Source organism: Pectinophora gossypiella, chromosome 4 (genome assembly GCF_024362695.1).
Source record: "Pectinophora gossypiella chromosome 4, ilPecGoss1.1, whole genome shotgun sequence".
In the NCBI taxonomy this organism is placed as follows: domain Eukaryota; kingdom Metazoa; phylum Arthropoda; class Insecta; order Lepidoptera; family Gelechiidae; genus Pectinophora; species Pectinophora gossypiella.
This window is the reverse complement of record NC_065407.1, coordinates 8,816,818-8,834,345: the sequence shown is the minus strand read 5'-3', so window position 1 is coordinate 8,834,345 and position 17,528 is coordinate 8,816,818. Positions and strand designations below refer to the sequence as shown.

The following is a 17,528-nucleotide window of genomic DNA, read 5'->3' as shown; positions in this document are numbered from 1 at the left end:
CTGCCAAGGCGTACCTAATACGCGTCACTGATCAAGCACATAAAGTGACAATATATCAATATGCATATAAACCTCAGCTATAAACCCTAGGCTTTTACAACATACAGTTGGAGATTGGTATACTCGTACTCTCCATGCCACAACTAGCCTCAACTACTGCCTCAATTTAAAACAATACGGGCCCGTGTTGCTAACCACTAACGTCTAAAATAGTATCAACGATAATTATCTATATTTGAGACAAAAACTTTATTAAAGTATATCCTTTTTGGCACATTTGGCACTATACCATAGATAGACATTTGGTTATTTTGAAAAAATAAAGGAAAATGCCAAAGAGAATGACTAGAGTACTTTAGAAAATCCTATAATCTTTGGACATTTATATTGGAACTCAAAAAAGTAAAACATTGTTTAATTAATATTATATTACTTTGTAAAGTTTCGTCTTATATTATAATGATATTATGAACTCGTAATTAGTAAAAGTTATAGTGTATCGAGTTATTGGTAGGCACAGAATATGCCTTACGGGAAGACTCATAAGCTGCTCTCGGAGCACCTGGATGATACAGTGCTTATCGAGAGTCCGTTCGAAGAAATCACCAGAGAAGGAACGCAGTGCCGTTCTGTGCTACTAGGTGGGTGACAAATTACTTATTTATAAACATAGACAACCTGTATATCTACTTCTTCGACTGGACACAGACCACTACTCAAGCAACCGGAGGGGGTATGGAGTATACTCCACCATGCTGCTCCATTGCCGGTAGGTAGAGTAGAGGTGTTTGGATTAACTAGCAGCTGCCCGGAAGCCTCCGACACAGATTACATTATCTTATTGTATCTTTTCTGAATGTAAGCTGTCTATATAGATTTAAATGGTTTTCGGTTTATTTATTCTCAAGCCAAGTCGATATCTTCAATTCAATGGGAAATTCCTTCCTGGTAATCTACCCAGAATTTTAAAATAAAATCCATAGTCATATAAATACTTATCGCTGTACATTTTGTTTTAGCTCTAACTAAAAATAAATTCGTAGTAGTTGTTAGAAGGAAAGTACAATCGAATCCAAAACTATACTACAACAGAATAGAATCTGAGCATCCTCTTGAGGAAGTCCATCTGTCTATCTTTAAAAAAAGTCACAAGCAGATCCTGAAGGCTTGCTTCCCAGGCAGAATTGTGAAGTATTTTGAACTTGGAGCCTTCAATAAGAGAAAGGTGAGCACACAATGTTTTTAATAATAAGCTCGCGGCATACGCGATGCAGTTGTGTAGGTAATAATATAAAACCACCGAATATTAAGGCGCTGATGACCTGGGGTAGATGCACTTACTAAGACGTCTCAATACTTTGTGGTTTCTATTTACATTTAGTACGCAGAAAGACTATTTTTTCATTCTCCTACTTTTTAGATATTTTGGGACTTGTGGCGCAACCATGTCAAAGAATTGAAAAAGGATTTTAAAATATGGCCGTTTACTCTAACTCCGCTAATCACCTCGATGTACGATGACGGTATTCCAAATGATTACGATGAAACACCATCAGGGGTCGGTGACAGCAAAGAAGAGGAGGTGGGACTGATGAACTAAGTTTAATATACTGTTTGTTATTTTATCCGCAAATCTTGAACTCTTGAGATGTTGATTCAAATTGAATATTTTGATGACGGCATACCTAAGTTATCTCCTCAAAGAAAACATAACCATTGGTAGGTTACGTACTTAAGCTTTATGGTCTAATATTTAGGTGCCAAAGTACGAGTTGAAGTGGACCAACAAGAACTTGTATTTGGGGTCTAAACGGGAGGCGGAAGACAAAATTCGCCCTCAGCCTATACCAGGGCTTGGTAGGCCGGAAGATATCCAACTGTTCTACCTGAAGCCAGAGTACTTCGGATGCTGGGACCAGGCAGAGCACTGGGTGCAGTGCGGAGAGAGCACTCTTGATACTAACCGAGACACCAACGTCTACACATACACTGGCGAACCTACTTCTAATATCACCTATACTTCTATAATCACCACGGTTTGTATAAACACCTTCAACTATTTTTATAGGAAGATACTTGAATGACTTAGGTACTACATTTCTCTGTTGGACTAGATAAAACTGTAACCATAAGAGTGCGTAGAGCTATTAGGTATCATCCCTGGTAGGAAAAGTCGACCAACCAACCAATTGTCGATAAAATGACTATCAAATATAAAATGATTATGAAATAAGATAAAAATTGTACCTATAGGTGACTAGCTGATCATCTATCACCATACCGATCCTCATATCCACCTTAAAACTTCGTATCAAAAGTAGCTGCAAATTATGTTGATTGATTAGATTTGAGGAATCTATCTAAATAATTTAAAAATTAGGTAAGTCTTTTTCTACAGTGGAAGTAAAATAAATCTACATGGAGCATAAGAAGATGATGAAAAGAAGACGAAGTCAACATTGTGTGGAACCTATATTTAGGAAAAAACTAAAAATCTAAAAAGGTAATATATTATTCTCCGTGAAATTAAATTGGATTTTTATTTACTTACCTATAATTTATTTAGTACTTAGGAAGGTTTCGGGATGTCATACGTAACCGTAACACTTTCGTTACCTAACTAATTAGGTACCTACCTACTAGATATGATACTAAACCTAAGCGTTACCTATGTAATGAACTGTCATCGTCAGAAGCTCTCGCCGCTCGCCCAACGGCCTCCGTGGTCCAGTGATTTGAGTGTTGGGCTCACGATCCGGAATCCCGGTAATATCTCAATCACATTGTTATCTCTGGGTTGGTTAGGACATTACAGACTGATCACCCGAAGTCCAAAGTAAAATAATAAATTGCACATCACACACATGGGGCTCTACGTGCTTAAGTTCTGTGCCATTCCTCCAAGGAAAATTAGATAGGCAATATGTCAAAAAACATAACCTCCAAGGTGGGTGTAATGAAACTAAAGGTTTTAACATAAAATATTATACCAAAAACTTAGAGTTAAATCATGTTCTCCGCATCGAAAATTATGCGACGTTTATTATACAAAAAATGTGGGGCTCAAGAAGTGTTATTCACTTCCGTGAATAAAGTACAAATACCACATAAATGTTTTCATAATAATGTGAACTTGTGTGTGAAAATGTTCGTGGAACATGAAAACAAATATGCCTATAAAATTATGGAAAACAAAGGATATACAATAAGCTTAAATATTCAAGACAAGAAATCTACTTTATCGAAAGAGAGATTTGAAGACCTGATGAAGGAAAATTGGTCGACATATCAACCAAAGCAATTGTTTGAAGTATTTTCAACTCTTGGATGTTATTGCTCAGAACAAAATATATGCATATCTAATAAAATATTTGACAATTTCATAGATAACCTGACGGATAATATAAAAAATGCCTCAGATAACGATTTGGTAACATTATTTTATTCTCTTGCAAGATGGCCAGAAACAGAGTCCATCCGTACTAGAAACTACATAGAAGTATGGGCAGCACTGGATGATGCATGTCTCAATAGACTAAAGGACTGGAGCTATGATGAAATGCTTTCTTTTCTTTCATTATTTTTCATGCTAAATGTAACAAGAGCAAGTGAATTCTCTCAAAAGTGTGTACAAAGGCTTGTAAATAAAGAAAAACATTTGGCACCTGGCCAGTTAGTGCAGACTTTATTTTTTATAGGAATAGTGAGAAAACAACCCTTTGATATGCATAATATAGAGCTTCGTATGCAAAAATGCTTGCAAGACTTATCCTTGGATGACATAGCAATTATGTCAATGGGATTTTTCAAAAGTAAAACACCTATAAGGAGTATGGAATTAGTTGGAAGAATTATTGATAGAATCATTGATAACTCAAACAATATAAATGAAATTTCATTAGCTTCACTATTAAAAGTGATTAGATATTCAGTTAAAATAAACACAGATGACAAAATATACAGACTATTGGATACACTACAACATGAGGTTCATAGATTATCTGTCATGTGTATAGTACATCTAGCTTTGGTGGGAACTTCAACATTAACATTGCATGAAGACTGTCTGACAAAAATTGCACATACAATGATCAATTTGTTACCAAGTGCTAGATTGAAAGATTTGGAAAGACTAGTCCTCACTTATGGAACTTTAAATTTCAAACCTCCTGAAAAAGATAATTTGTGCTTCTTTGAAAAGATAATTGATGAGCTTCAAAGTCCTAATAGACAGGAGGAAGTTACAAAATATGGAAGGTCTTTTGCTTGCTGTTTAGGTTTTTTAGGGCTACTAGGAATATATCCGTTAGATTTAATGAAAAAAGTTCTGAATCCAGAGTTTCTGCTACACACTTATGGGAAACATTGTTTTTCATATGGAAGAGAAGTATTAACAATACACAACACTTCACTAATATTTCATCCAGATACTGAAATCAACAGACTCAGTGATAAAGTAGCAACAATTCTGGCAAAAAAATACACTGACTATGTGCCAGATGAAAATTACAAAAAACAATATAATGTTACAGAGAAAATGTTTCTAGATGTATATAATGTTTTGAAAGAAGATCGTGGAGGTAGTGAATATATTAAAGGTGATCATATTCTAACACACCATCAGAGAGGAGGTGGGTATAGATATGAGTATTTTTGTAAATTACTTATTAATAATTAATACATAATTATACCTTTATCTCACTTATATATTTTTTCAGATATAATTTTGTGTAACAGTCATAGTGGAACACCACTCCCAGTAAATGAAAAGATCAGAGATAAAGACTTTGGGTTAATTAGGACACCACCAGATGATAACCGTTGGATTGTGCTAGTGATAGCTGGACGAAATACTGTAATACAGGGGAGCGGCACACCATCGGGGCATGTCCTTTCGAAAATTAGAGAATTAAATGCTTTAGGATTCTATTCAACCGTGGTAAGTACATACCTACATAGTACAGTATTTGAAATTTTTTGATACCATATTATAGGTAGCTTGGTAGGTAATTTAGGAATATTAAAAGTTTCTGATCAAGACATTCTTAGCTAGCTAGGTACTGTTCACATGTTTTTATTTTGTTCATTTTGCTTTTTAAAGCAGTTTGCTTATTTAAGAGTTAGCTGTTTAAATGTCTCTCGTGATACCTAATCATTCAGTGTAGTGTAAGAGTAGGAAAAAGCAACATTTTATGGATAAATTAAAAATCAGCAATAGTTAGAAAATAAATGACAGTACTATAACTACCTATGTACTTACTTTCTGTATTTCAGGTACCTTGGTCTGCTTACATTCAGCTGCAAACAAAAGAAGAAAAAACTACCTATTTAAATAATTTAATAAAAGAGGCATTAAAATGAAGACTCATGTCTTTTATTTTAGTTGTAAATCTTACTTTTTGTATTATTCTGTTCTCTCCTATGGATCATCAAAGTTCGAAGAAAAGTTTAAAAAATAGTACGGAACGGTTATACGCACGACATTCACCGTAGACACGCATATTTTCCACTGTGGTATTTTCCAGACAACGTTCCCAAAAAAAATAGTAGATGGCGCTGTACAGATTTATCTTCGTTTAACCTTCTAATTTCATGGATACTAGACATAAGCAACTTTTATATTTGTTATTGGGTATAAATGATGATCAAAATAAAGTGAAGCAATATTGGTAGCAAAGTATATGTATCTGATCCAAATATCAAGTAAGAATTATTTTTATATACGCTTCTGCCATTACATTACATTTTTTGATCTATATTTTTTGGGAAACGTAGTCTGGAAAATCCAAAGACCATGCTCTTTGGGAAAATCCAAGGAAAGTCCCTCCTTGGGTTGCACCATTTTACTCGATTTGAATCGCTTCAATAATCGATTTGTTTCGTGAGCTCCGAGCACAAACTCTGTTTACTCTGTCATAAAGTCATAGTCGTAACCATGGGTGGTTATCTTCATACATATCATTCTCGCATTGTCTATGGTGCGCTCATATTGAAGATGACAGTTCCACCCCGCCCCTCCTTCATACTTCTTTCCTATTTCGCCTGCCATGCCAGAGTGCAAAGACCAGTCGCCATCTTGTTCGACATGACATTTTCAATGTTCCTCCACAACATTTAATTCGTTTAATTCCGTAACTTATTGCCTCAATTTTGAAGCTGTATTATCTAACTTTCACCATGTACTATAAGTGTAGTGTTGTGAGTTGTAATAGTAGACGAAAGGACGTAATTTTTTATAGATTTCCAAAATCTGAGATAGAACTCCAAAAATGGGTAGAGTGCGCATTGGTTCTGAAAGATTGCGAAGTGTCTTACGAAAGAAGAAAAGGTTTTTCTCATCGCCACGCGTGAGATCTCGCCTCCGCGTCGACGCCTATCCAAAATTATTTAGTGCTGATGAGATCACTACTGATATGCTCCAAGGCTTACACCACGACGCCGATGCAACCAGTAAGTACCCTCAGAGTTATTTAAAATAATGTATCACACTATTTATTATTAAGTGGCTATTCTATTAACAATTGACGCTCTGTTTGTTGTTCTGCTCAGATAAGTTGGTCTGTCCTATGTCTTTGGGACAGTTGGTGGCGAAAAGAACAGTGGCAGAAGTCTGAGAATGCAACTCACTGAAACATTTATTACTTTTCAGAAAATGTCTCTAATGAGCACAATTTTTGCAAGAGGAGACTGCATGAAGACCATTCCTACAGCAAAGTCCAAGTTCCAGAGAAACGTACAAGAGTCGAAAGTGTAAGTTTTACACATCTTGAATCAATGATTAGTATGTATGATATACACAAATATTCAGTTACGGGCAATTATTTTGATGTTGTTTTACTTTTCATATTTATCTACAGATAGAACACAAAAAAAAATCCCTCGATAGAATGGACTAGGTATGGGTGTGGCGTAGTAGGATGTTTATTTGTTTCTGTCGATTTAGAGCTGTTGCGAGGTAATATTTTTTTTATTTTGTTTCTTATTTCAGATGCACCCATTTACTCCACCCCTCGACGCCCTAGACGAAGAAGGCGTGTGATTGTCACTAAAAAGTCTGGCATCAACTTGTGCAAGAATTTACTCTCAGTACATGAGACCCAGAAAACAATCCATTAATAATAAATAGCACTACCTATTTCATTTCAAATTCCCATTCCAAATGAAAATAATTAGATTTTATCACGAGGGTGATTTAGGCTTAAAAGGCTAAAATTGCTACCACCCAAAGCTACTAACTTCCAAAGCAAATACTTCAATTTTAAAAAAAAATAGCTGTCATGTTCTATAAGAGCAGTTTCCACAGAGCAATTTTTTTTACTATGGAACATTTCCGTCTGATGCGTAGCATTTCTACTTGGTCTGTGGTCGTAACCTACGAATAAATAATAAGTCAATGTAGTGAGACAATAGTAACATCACTAAAAATCACTAAAAGTGTATGTACCTTAATATTTAATATTAGTTACAGGCGATATATACGAAGTGTAGCACCCGCGTATACATACATACATAAACTCTCGCCTATTTCCCACCGGGGTAAGCGGAGACTATGGGATTTTTTTGGGATATTTATATATTATGAAATTATTGCCCTTAATATATTTTTTATAAATGTTATTTATTTGTTATGTATTTAAGTCAATGTTAAAAATTGGTTTAGGCTGGATTACTCTTTTTATGTATCGCCCTAAAGAATTAGGATCTTTCTAGGCCAAGTTCCTCAAAAACAATATAGATGGCGCTGTAAGTTGCCTTCGTTTAACCTTCTAATTCCATGGATGACAGACATTATGCATCTTTTATTTTTGTTTTTGGGTGCAAATAATGACCCTTGTTATTACACCCAGGCACAATTACATGTTCCACCCATTATTATTCTGATCAAAATAAAGAGAAGCAATATAGGTAGCAACATCATTCTATATACATAATGTGATTAAAATATCAAGCAACATGTATTTTTATATACTTAATTATTACTTTAAATCTCGACAGTGCCATCTTTATATTTTTTTGGGAACGTAGCCCGTAGAACAGTAGAACGTAGCGACAATGCCCTCATTAATCTCAATCTTATAATATGCTATTTTCTGTCAGACTCAATGCTTTATCCGGAACTTATTTAAGAATAAATATTAATTTTTGATCTACAAATTAAGAACGGCAATAATATATGTGTTAAGTTGCTTCATCAACGGATTCGGAAGCACGATTCAACTATTGAAAGGTGGTTGTGCCATACATTTTGTTTGGACCATAGCACAATACGGGCCTCTGGCGGGATTGAACACGTGTCGTCTTATTCCGTGCGTGTGAGCAAGAGAGTCAACCACATAAGGAGGTAATCCAAGGTCTTATTGGTGCGGGCGGAGTGTGGGCGTGGGCGGTGTGTGTGTTGTTCGTTGTATTATTGTTTTGGTTATTCTATAGAATAAGACTATATAATTAATAATTATATAGTTAATAATAATTATAATAATAATTAGACTATAGTCGAAGAACAAAAATCTGACGTAATAGGTAATCTGACATAACGCCAATCCGTTCTGAAAATGCAGCAAAATCACCTAGAATGTGGTGTTCACACCACAGAATCCTTGCATCAATCAGTCACTACTTATCTATGACGAAGGCCTATAACTAACAGGGAAGTTGTAACTGTTTTGTTATTATCTAATAGTATTGTAAAAGTGCTACCATACTTCAACAATCTATCAAAATCGCCGATAAAATGGACAAGTCGACATCGATAATCAGTAACAGAAATGATACAAATTGCTGGTGATCGTTCGGTTGGTGTGGTAGCACCCTTAAATATTTGTATCAATACCAACCGAGTATAGCACGTATGCGATCTGTGCCGTAGTATTATACAGTGGGTCAGCACTAAAGCAAACGCTGTTGTTCGACCGCCATATTTTATTTTATGTCATTCGTGTCAGGTTTTCGCGCCCGGTTGCGGCGAAAGGTTTTGTATCGTTTTGTTCGAGATAATTTTATGGAAATCGTATATATGCGAAGCAGTCATCTATAAAAACTAACAATATGTCACAAACAGAAGAAGCCATGGATGTGGCAGATGTTGGAGATAATTCAGTAAGTAGCATAAACCTATTCCTGTTCCTTTCACATGTTAAAACATTCATTGTTAGCTTTTCGTTCCCACATTGGGAGCCCTGTTTTTCCGTTAAATGGCAAAATAATTGATAAGGTATGCTTTTTCTCCAGAATGGATCGTCCAGCGATACGTCTTCTAAGGGTAAAGAAGGCGACTTTGAAAGCAAAATTGAAACAGACCGCTCAAAGAGATTCGAATTTTTATTGAAGCAGACCGAAATTTTTTCACATTTCATGACTAATGCGCCCAAATCAAATAGCCCTCCAAAAAGCAAGGCTGGAAGGCCTAAAAAGATCAAAGATGAACCGAAGGAAGACCCTTCAGCAGGAGAGTGAGTGACTTTGTGTTTCAAGTTTAGTTTTAATATGCTATTTTACAGGGTTCTGTAATATATATTATTACAACTTAATTTCAGTTTAATCACTTAAGTTATTTATTTTATTTCTTATTATCTATTAAATTCACTAATAAACTGACTGCTCTCAGCATTTAGTCTCAGTGTCAGTATGTTCATTAAGTACTGGCAGTTATATTGAAACATCTTGTTTTTATGCCTGTGTTTCATTATATCAATTTACAGCCATCGCCATCGTAAGACAGAACAGGAAGAAGATGAGGAGCTCCTGGCAGAAACAAATACAAAGCAAAAAACAATATTTCGCTTTGAAAGTTCCCCTCCTTATATTAAAAATGGGGAAATGAGAGATTACCAAGTGAGAGGTCTCAACTGGATGATATCTCTCTATGAGAATGGGATAAATGGCATTTTGGCTGATGAGATGGGTCTTGGGAAAACTCTTCAAACAATATCTCTGCTTGGTTACATGAAAAATTTCAAGTGAGTATTCAAGAGATGTAAAATTAAAAGATATTCTTTGAGTCAAAGGACACACCTAACATTATTTATGTTTGAATTTTTAGGAATATACCAGGACCACATATTGTGATTGTGCCAAAATCTACCCTTACTAACTGGATGAATGAATTCAAGAAGTGGTGCCCATCATTAAGGGCAGTATGTCTTATTGGTGATCAAGAAACAAGGGTATTAAATTTATTCTGTGGCTATTATTTTTTTTTATCCTACAAGCATTTTGTATTATTATTATATTTATTTTTCTCAGAACACTTTTATACGTGAAACATTGATGCCCGGCAACTGGGATGTTTGTATTACATCATACGAGATGATCATCAGAGAAAGATCAGTATTCAAGAAGTTTACCTGGCGTTACATGGTCATTGATGAAGCTCACCGCATCAAAAATGAGAAGTCTAAGCTCTCTGAACTACTCCGTGAATTCAAAAGCATGAACCGACTGTTACTGACTGGTACCCCTCTGCAGAACAACCTTCATGAACTGTGGGCACTTCTAAATTTTCTGCTTCCAGATGTCTTTAACAGTTCTGATGTAAGTACCTACCTGTTGAATGTTTTAAAAAAATATGTTTACTTTCGTCTATTGTGTGGGTTGTGATGTGGATTCCTGGTGTCAGGGTTATTATTGAGCCACCAAAAGCCCCTTAAGGCCCTTATTAATCTAAATGTTTGCTAGACTTAGGTTTATATTATTAATGTAGCATTTATTTTTCTGTCTAACATGATTGATTTCAGGACTTCGATTCCTGGTTTAACACCAATGCGGCTTTGGGAGACAACCAGCTTGTAGCTCGTTTGCATGCTGTGTTGAGACCATTCCTACTCAGACGTCTTAAATCTGAAGTGGAAAAAAAATTGAAACCCAAGAAGGAAGTTAAAGTGTATGTGGGTTTGAGCAAAATGCAGAGGGATTGGTACACAAAGGTCTTAATGAAGGATATTGATATTGGTAGGTTTTTATAGGTGCAATTATTCAAGAAAATGTTGAATTTTAGTTTTTGGTTGCTAACTTGAACAATTTTTTGTCACACATAGTAAATGGTGCTGGTAAAGTGGAAAAGATGCGATTGCAAAATATTCTCATGCAGTTGCGTAAATGTTGTAATCACCCATACTTGTTCGATGGAGCTGAGCCTGGCCCACCTTACACTACTGATGAGCATTTAGTGTACAACTGTGGCAAACTGGTGATTCTCGACAAGTTGCTGCCGAAACTGCGAGAACAAGGCTCGAGAGTATTAATCTTCTCACAAATGACTAGAATGCTGGATATCTTGGAGGATTACTGCCTTTGGAGACAATACAAGGTTTGATAGAGGGACTTGAGATTTTAAGCTTTTTAATCCCCTTAGTGTTATTAGGTATTTTATTTTTTGTATCAATTTACAGTATTGCCGTCTGGATGGCCAAACACCCCATGAAGACAGGAATCGTCAAATAGAAGAATATAATTCAGAGGGCAGTGAGAAGTTTGTATTCATGTTGTCTACACGCGCCGGAGGTTTGGGCATTAATCTGACGTCCGCCGACGTCGTCATCATTTACGACTCTGATTGGAATCCTCAGATGGATTTGCAGGCTATGGACCGAGCACATCGTATTGGACAGATGAAGCAGGTAATCTTTAGTAACTAGAGTAGAAGGCAAAATTAAAATTTTTGGTGTGTCTGATATTTTATATGCCTATAAGTACAAAATGTTTATTATGCGCGATGCAAATATACTTTATATTCCACTAAAAATTGTGGTAAGTACCAGGTACCATATTTTTTCATCTCTTCAGGGTTTTTGATTAAAATTCTGTATTTTTTCTAGGTGCGAGTATTTAGAATGATCACAGAAAATACAGTCGAAGAAAAAATAGTAGAGCGCGCGGAAGTGAAGCTGCGATTGGACAAATTGGTCATCCAGTCAGGACGCCTCGTCGACACCAAGAACCAACTGAACAAAGATGAAATGCTCAACATGATCAGACACGGAGCTAACCACGTATTTTCATCCAAAGATTCAGAAATCACAGATGAAGACATTGACACTATATTGGCTAAGGGAGAAACCAAGGTATGTATTGTAGAATAGAAACAGTTTTTACAGAAAACTTATATTATGTTTACGAATATAAGATAAATAAAATAAGTATTGAATTGCAACAACTTGTTTTCAGACTGAAGAGTTGAAGCAAAAGTTGGAAAGCCTTGGTGAATCGTCGTTAAGAGCCTTTTCGATGGATACCCCTGGAGCTACAACTGATTCAGTATATCAGTTTGAAGGTTTTGCATATTCACTGTTTCATTTTTAAATATTTGTTTACTACAAGTTTGAAATATGTTAAATTGATTTGTGATTGTGTTTAGGCGAGGATTACAGGGAGAAGCAGAAGGTGATGCCGCTGGGCAGTTGGATCGAGCCGCCAAAACGTGAACGTAAAGCTAATTATGCGGTAGACGCGTACTTCCGAGAGGCATTGCGCGTCTCCGAACCCAAGGCGCCCAAGGTACAGGTAAATAAGTGTAAAGAGCTAAAAGGAGATCAGCGAAGTCTCGACGTTTGGTGGAGGGTCTATTATGTTCATAATTATCATCTTCATATCTTATGTAATTTTATCATATATTAGCTCTTTATACTATTGTACATCCATATAATTAAATAGCTCCATAAATACATTTTTATTTGCATTCTAGTTACATAATATGACCTGTCTTTATATTATATAACTATTAAGTTCATTCATAAAAGCTTCTTTCTACTATGATGAAATATTTATGCAATGCTTTTTCCTAGTGGAGTTTTATTATATCTATCTATATTTTTTATATTAGGGGTATATACTTTAACAATAGATATTAGTAATGTAACAATCTATTATTCTATTTTCTCTATGTACAGGCACCAAGACCACCCAAGCAGCCGATTGTGCAAGATTTCCAGTTCTTCCCGCCTCGATTATTTGAGCTGCTGGATCAAGAAATATACCATTACCGAAAAACATTAGGGTAAGTTATGTTGTAGTAAATATAACTTATTGGTCAGCAAAAATTTAGTTTCGATCGCCATCGACTCGCAAAGAAGAAGTAAATATAACTCACATTTCACACTCACATAATAGGAGCATTTAAACTTTACAATTTACACTGCAAGACAAATGAAATTTATTGGAAACAACCTTGGCCACACAACGTAACAGACTATAAGACATTGCTAGAGTAGCAACTTATGCCATGTTACCTGGCTGTAGTAAATAGTTTGAATTTATGTTGTTTTCTAGGTACAAAGTGCCCCGTAATCCGGAACTAGGTCCGGACGCTGCGAAGATACAACGCGAGGAGCAGCGTAAGATTGACGACGCTGAAGCTCTCACAGAGGAGGAGGTCCAAGAGAAAGAACAACTTCTCACTCAAGGTTTGTACTATAATATATTGATATTATATTGGTACTTCCTGGTAGTAAGACCAAATTTTTCACGTTATATATTTTTTAGGGTTTACTAACTGGACAAAGCGCGATTTCAACCAATTCATAAAGGCAAATGAAAAATATGGTCGAGATGATATTGAAAATATTGCAAAAGATGTGGAAGGGAAGTCACCAGAGGAGGTAAATATGACAGTCCTTTAGTATCTATCTTATACGAAAGCCATTATCTTTCCTTTTTAATATGTTTGTGACTATGGCTAATAATATATTCATCAGCCAAGTTGTAATTAACGCTTTGTGTGAAAGTAAATTTTCAATGTGTACAGGTCATGGAGTACTCAGCAGTTTTCTGGGAGAGGTGTCACGAACTGCAAGATATCGACAGGATCATGGGCCAAATTGAAAGGGGCGAAGCCAAAATACAAAGACGAGCTTCTATCAAGAAAGCACTAGATGCTAAAATGGCTCGATACAGAGCACCATTCCATCAACTTAGAATATCTTATGGTACCAATAAGGGCAAAAATTATGTGGAGGAAGAAGACAGGTAATAAATTTGCATGTGTTCTTTAATTTCGACAGTGGTGGTACATGTTTAGGACAACAATAATTTGTTTCTTTGGTTAAGCAATTAACGTGTATCTGTATCTTAGGTTCCTGGTATGTATGTTGCACAAGCTGGGTTTTGACAAGGAGAACGTATACGAGGAACTTCGCGCCGCGGTGCACGCCGCGCCGCAGTTCCGGTTCGACTGGTTCCTCAAGTCGCGCACTGCAGTTGAACTGCAACGCAGGTAAGCCTCTTATCAACATATGCAATATATTTTTGGTTCAACATTTGATTCAGTGACATATAAAACTTTATGAACTTCCTTCAAGAAGCAATCATTGTTGTAAAAACCTCAGTTGTACTCCTTCCTGACTGCTTCCAAAGCGCCTTGACCATTTGGTATTATATTATGTATTACTGTTGTTTGTGATGCATAGGTAAGTGATGGAAAATATTTTATTTCTAGATGCAACACTTTGATCACGTTGATTGAGAGAGAAAATCAGGAATTAGAAGAAAAAGAGCGCGCAGAAAAGAAGAAGAAAAGCGGAAATGCTAACCAAAATACTCCTGGAGGGAATACAACTGGTAAGGGTGCGAATGCTGGCAAACGCAAGGCCGAAAATACTCCCGACACTGCCCAAAAGCAGAAGAAAAAGAAGAAATGAAATCTGGTTAAAAGGGTTGTTCCTGTAAACAAAGTCAGAGGAACAATCAGACGTTAGTGCAAAAACACTAGTGATTAGCAGTGGTAGTGAGTGAAGGTAATCTATTCTAAAATAGCATTCATGAGCTGGCCTTTAATATCCATTTTACAGTATTGAAATCTCTTCTATTTATATGTGTATTTTGTGTGTTAGTGTTTTAAAATTATTGAAATTTGAAACAATACAAATGTGGAAAATAAATATTTTATTCAATAATTTGCATGATTCCTCTGATTTTGAGTGAGATATTTATTTTATAAATCGTGATAATTGATCAGACAATTTCACTGGATGCAGAGATTATTTGCATAATAGACATAAATTGTTAGCAGATGATTGAGTAAAATAAGATGTTTTAAGAATTTTGCACGTCATTTTATATTCCAATAAAGTGACATTTGAATCTATCCCATTTGTTTTTATTTGTAATTATAATGAGGGCTTTGACTTTATGTACCAGGCAGAATGCTGCCAAAATTAGTATAGCAAGTTTTATGGCTGATTTACTTACATGATTTAATTTAAGGTACAAAATAGGCCCTTTCTGGTGTTCACATAACTGTTAGCTCTTACAAAGTACACTGATTTCCTAGAGTGTACAAATGAAACAAAGTATACAGTCTTCATATTGAGCTTTATATTTTTTAATCTTAATGTTTTAAATTTCTTATTATAACATAGACATCATTTTTATAGCATTGCTAGCATGCATGACATTATTACTATCATAAAACAATCAATACTTAAGAAGTTATGAGAGCTTGATGTTCTTTATTCTTATAGTTTTAACTTCATATTGATTGAAGAGTTTTGGTAACAAATATCAGTAAAAATGCTGATACCATTAACTTTCTAGACTAGTAAAACATAATATAACAATATATTATCACAATTGAAGGCTCACACTTTGATTGAGCAACACATTACGCTGTAATGTGAATGTAGTAATGAGTATCTGATCTGATCAGGATGAGTTGCTATTATCACCATTGTCCTGGAAGTTATTTACATTTGTTGCAAAAGGAGTCCCCAAACCATACAGGTGCCCACTAGTACTTTCAATATTACCATCAAAGAATATCTGAAACAAAAGTTCCTTAGAAACATTTGCATAATTTGGAAAAAGATGACATGTCTATTTTAATAATCTTTACCTCCTTGATTTTAAAAAATGCCATGCCAGTGAGGTGAGAGTCCGATCCTGCTTGATGTTGTGGCCCCACTCTTCTCAATTCTAGTTGGTCTGCCACCTCCTGCAATCCACCCTTAAGGTTTTTGCATAACTTCATTAAGTACTGTAATAATAAAAATAGTACAATCACTACACCTTCTTAAATTGCTTTAGGTTTTTAAATTGATAGCAGAACCAGAGGACCATCCTCAAAAAACTTACTTTTACATCATATACAGTGGGGAAGTATAATCTTAGACTTTCAAAGAAGTCATTTTCTTCTTGAGGCAAGTTCTGATCAGTGAGCAGCTTTAATAAATAACCAAAATCATATCCAGAGTGGAAACTTAGCCAATTGATATTATCCATTAGAACAATGCCTGAAATATAATATATTTACAGCTTTTTAGAAAAAATAAAGAAATATAATATTTATATGATTTATAACAAAAGAAAATATAATTTACCAGAAGACATAAGAAGTTCTGCAAATTCTAATGGCTCTATTCCATGTTCTTCATGTTCTCTAAATTGAAGACCTGAATTTTGTAGTAAATCAATCGAGTCTTGTGCATACATGTCCTCTCTGGCAACAAAAAATATCATTAACAAGTTCTCAGTTAGGAAAATGAAAAAATAATAAGTACTTACTGTAAATTAAATTTGAAGTTAAATTGCCAAGTAGTACATCCGGGTGGTGTTTTGCCATTCTCATCCATGAATGTTAAGCCTAATTGTATTATCCTCAACAGATCCACATTACATCTGCAAAACAATATTATTGTTCTAGGACTTATACAATTAAAATTATTTTATTAATTTTGGTAGTTTACCTGAGTAGCTGGTACTGGTAATCTGCTGTGGATCTAAACTCTCCAATGGGCCTGGCAACAACTCCTGGGAATTCTGTGTCCATGGCCACCCAGTGATACTTTTGCACAATCTGTTTCATCAGTTTTATTTGTTAATAACATATTTTGAGTGAAGGGCTAGAGATTCACAACAAATATACTAACCTGCCTAATTACATGAAATTCTTCATGAAGGTTGTGATTCCATACATTTTTGATAGAACATTCCTCTTTAATAGAATTCATAGTCAAAGTACTGAAACTTGCAGCTGGCATCTGTAAATAGGTACCTATTTGGGTTTCTGTATCTGATACAAAGTAACAAGATAAAATATTGGAAATGTTATGCGTATCAGGGATAAAACATAGTGCATTATAAATAGTTTGAATAGGTACTACAAATGCCTTACCTTGGAGGCTTTGACGGTAGTCCGTAAATAACAACGATCGATATGAAAAATGCAGTGCGGATTCAGGAGCAATTCTTCAGTCAGCTAAACAAACTTCTAACTTCCTTGATATACTTAATTACGAATTTCAATGTAAATCATTTTACTTACTCAAATAAGTACTTATTACAATTTACAAGAAATATTGGAAGATTTTGCAAAATATTGACACGTGACGTTTTTTTTTTTTTTTTGGTTTGGTTTTCCCCGAAGGGTAAGGCAAAGGGAACTATGCCCATACAGCCATGTCTGACGTATTTTTTTTCTTGATGATTAATGAAATGATGAAAGGTGATGATGATGAAACCTAAGCCCCCACCCTCGGAGTAGACTCCTACTCCGAACCCCAAACGAATTAACTCAAAAGTCCGCATAAACTTTTGAGTTA

General features: G+C 35.3%; 4 protein-coding genes across 6 annotated transcripts; 3 read left to right on the top strand and 1 right to left on the bottom strand.

The window, feature by feature from the left end:
* The first annotated feature begins 523 nt into the window (after positions 1-523).
* Positions 524-2,467, top strand: LOC126366434 (uncharacterized). Its single transcript, XM_050009543.1, has 5 exons — positions 524-641; positions 1,020-1,225; positions 1,421-1,582; positions 1,758-2,036; positions 2,399-2,467. Exons 1-5 carry the CDS (start codon positions 524-526, stop codon positions 2,405-2,407), a joined length of 774 nt encoding a protein of 257 aa, XP_049865500.1. The 3' UTR covers positions 2,408-2,467.
* Positions 2,468-2,725: 258 nt separating this feature from the next.
* Positions 2,726-5,364, top strand: LOC126366511 (FAST kinase domain-containing protein 5, mitochondrial). The gene is made up of 3 exons (XM_050009643.1): positions 2,726-4,631; positions 4,719-4,939; positions 5,275-5,364. The coding sequence occupies exons 1-3, from the start codon at positions 3,011-3,013 to the stop codon at positions 5,359-5,361; spliced, it is 1,929 nt and encodes a 642-aa protein (XP_049865600.1). The 5' UTR covers positions 2,726-3,010; the 3' UTR covers positions 5,362-5,364.
* A 3,550-nt stretch (positions 5,365-8,914) lies between these two features.
* On the top strand, positions 8,915-15,076 carry LOC126366500 (chromatin-remodeling complex ATPase chain Iswi). Of its 2 annotated transcripts, none has more exons than XM_050009622.1 (17): positions 8,915-9,096; positions 9,229-9,449; positions 9,699-9,956; positions 10,040-10,163; positions 10,243-10,530; positions 10,734-10,947; positions 11,034-11,305; positions 11,388-11,615; positions 11,814-12,059; positions 12,163-12,268; positions 12,353-12,492; positions 12,885-12,991; positions 13,264-13,397; positions 13,477-13,592; positions 13,739-13,959; positions 14,066-14,206; positions 14,429-15,076. In XM_050009622.1, exons 1-17 carry the CDS (start codon positions 9,046-9,048, stop codon positions 14,628-14,630), a joined length of 3,069 nt encoding a protein of 1,022 aa, XP_049865579.1. In that variant the 5' UTR covers positions 8,915-9,045; the 3' UTR covers positions 14,631-15,076. The 2 variants fall into 2 exon arrangements, with proteins under 2 accessions (XP_049865579.1, XP_049865578.1); XM_050009621.1 differs by having other exon boundaries at positions 8,916-9,096; positions 12,353-12,498.
* A 208-nt stretch (positions 15,077-15,284) lies between these two features.
* Positions 15,285-17,310, bottom strand: LOC126366532 (CCR4-NOT transcription complex subunit 7-like). 2 transcript variants are annotated; one of them, XM_050009678.1, is made up of 8 exons: positions 17,102-17,310; positions 16,857-16,967; positions 16,674-16,783; positions 16,492-16,605; positions 16,308-16,366; positions 16,063-16,220; positions 15,824-15,964; positions 15,285-15,750 (listed from the first exon to the last, which is right to left on the bottom strand). In XM_050009678.1, the coding sequence occupies exons 2-8, from the start codon at positions 16,965-16,967 to the stop codon at positions 15,634-15,636; spliced, it is 810 nt and encodes a 269-aa protein (XP_049865635.1). In that variant the 5' UTR covers positions 17,102-17,310; the 3' UTR covers positions 15,285-15,633. The 2 variants fall into 2 exon arrangements, with proteins under 2 accessions (XP_049865635.1, XP_049865634.1); XM_050009677.1 differs by having other exon boundaries at positions 16,308-16,426; positions 17,102-17,309.
* Between the last annotated feature and the right edge of the window lie 218 nt (positions 17,311-17,528).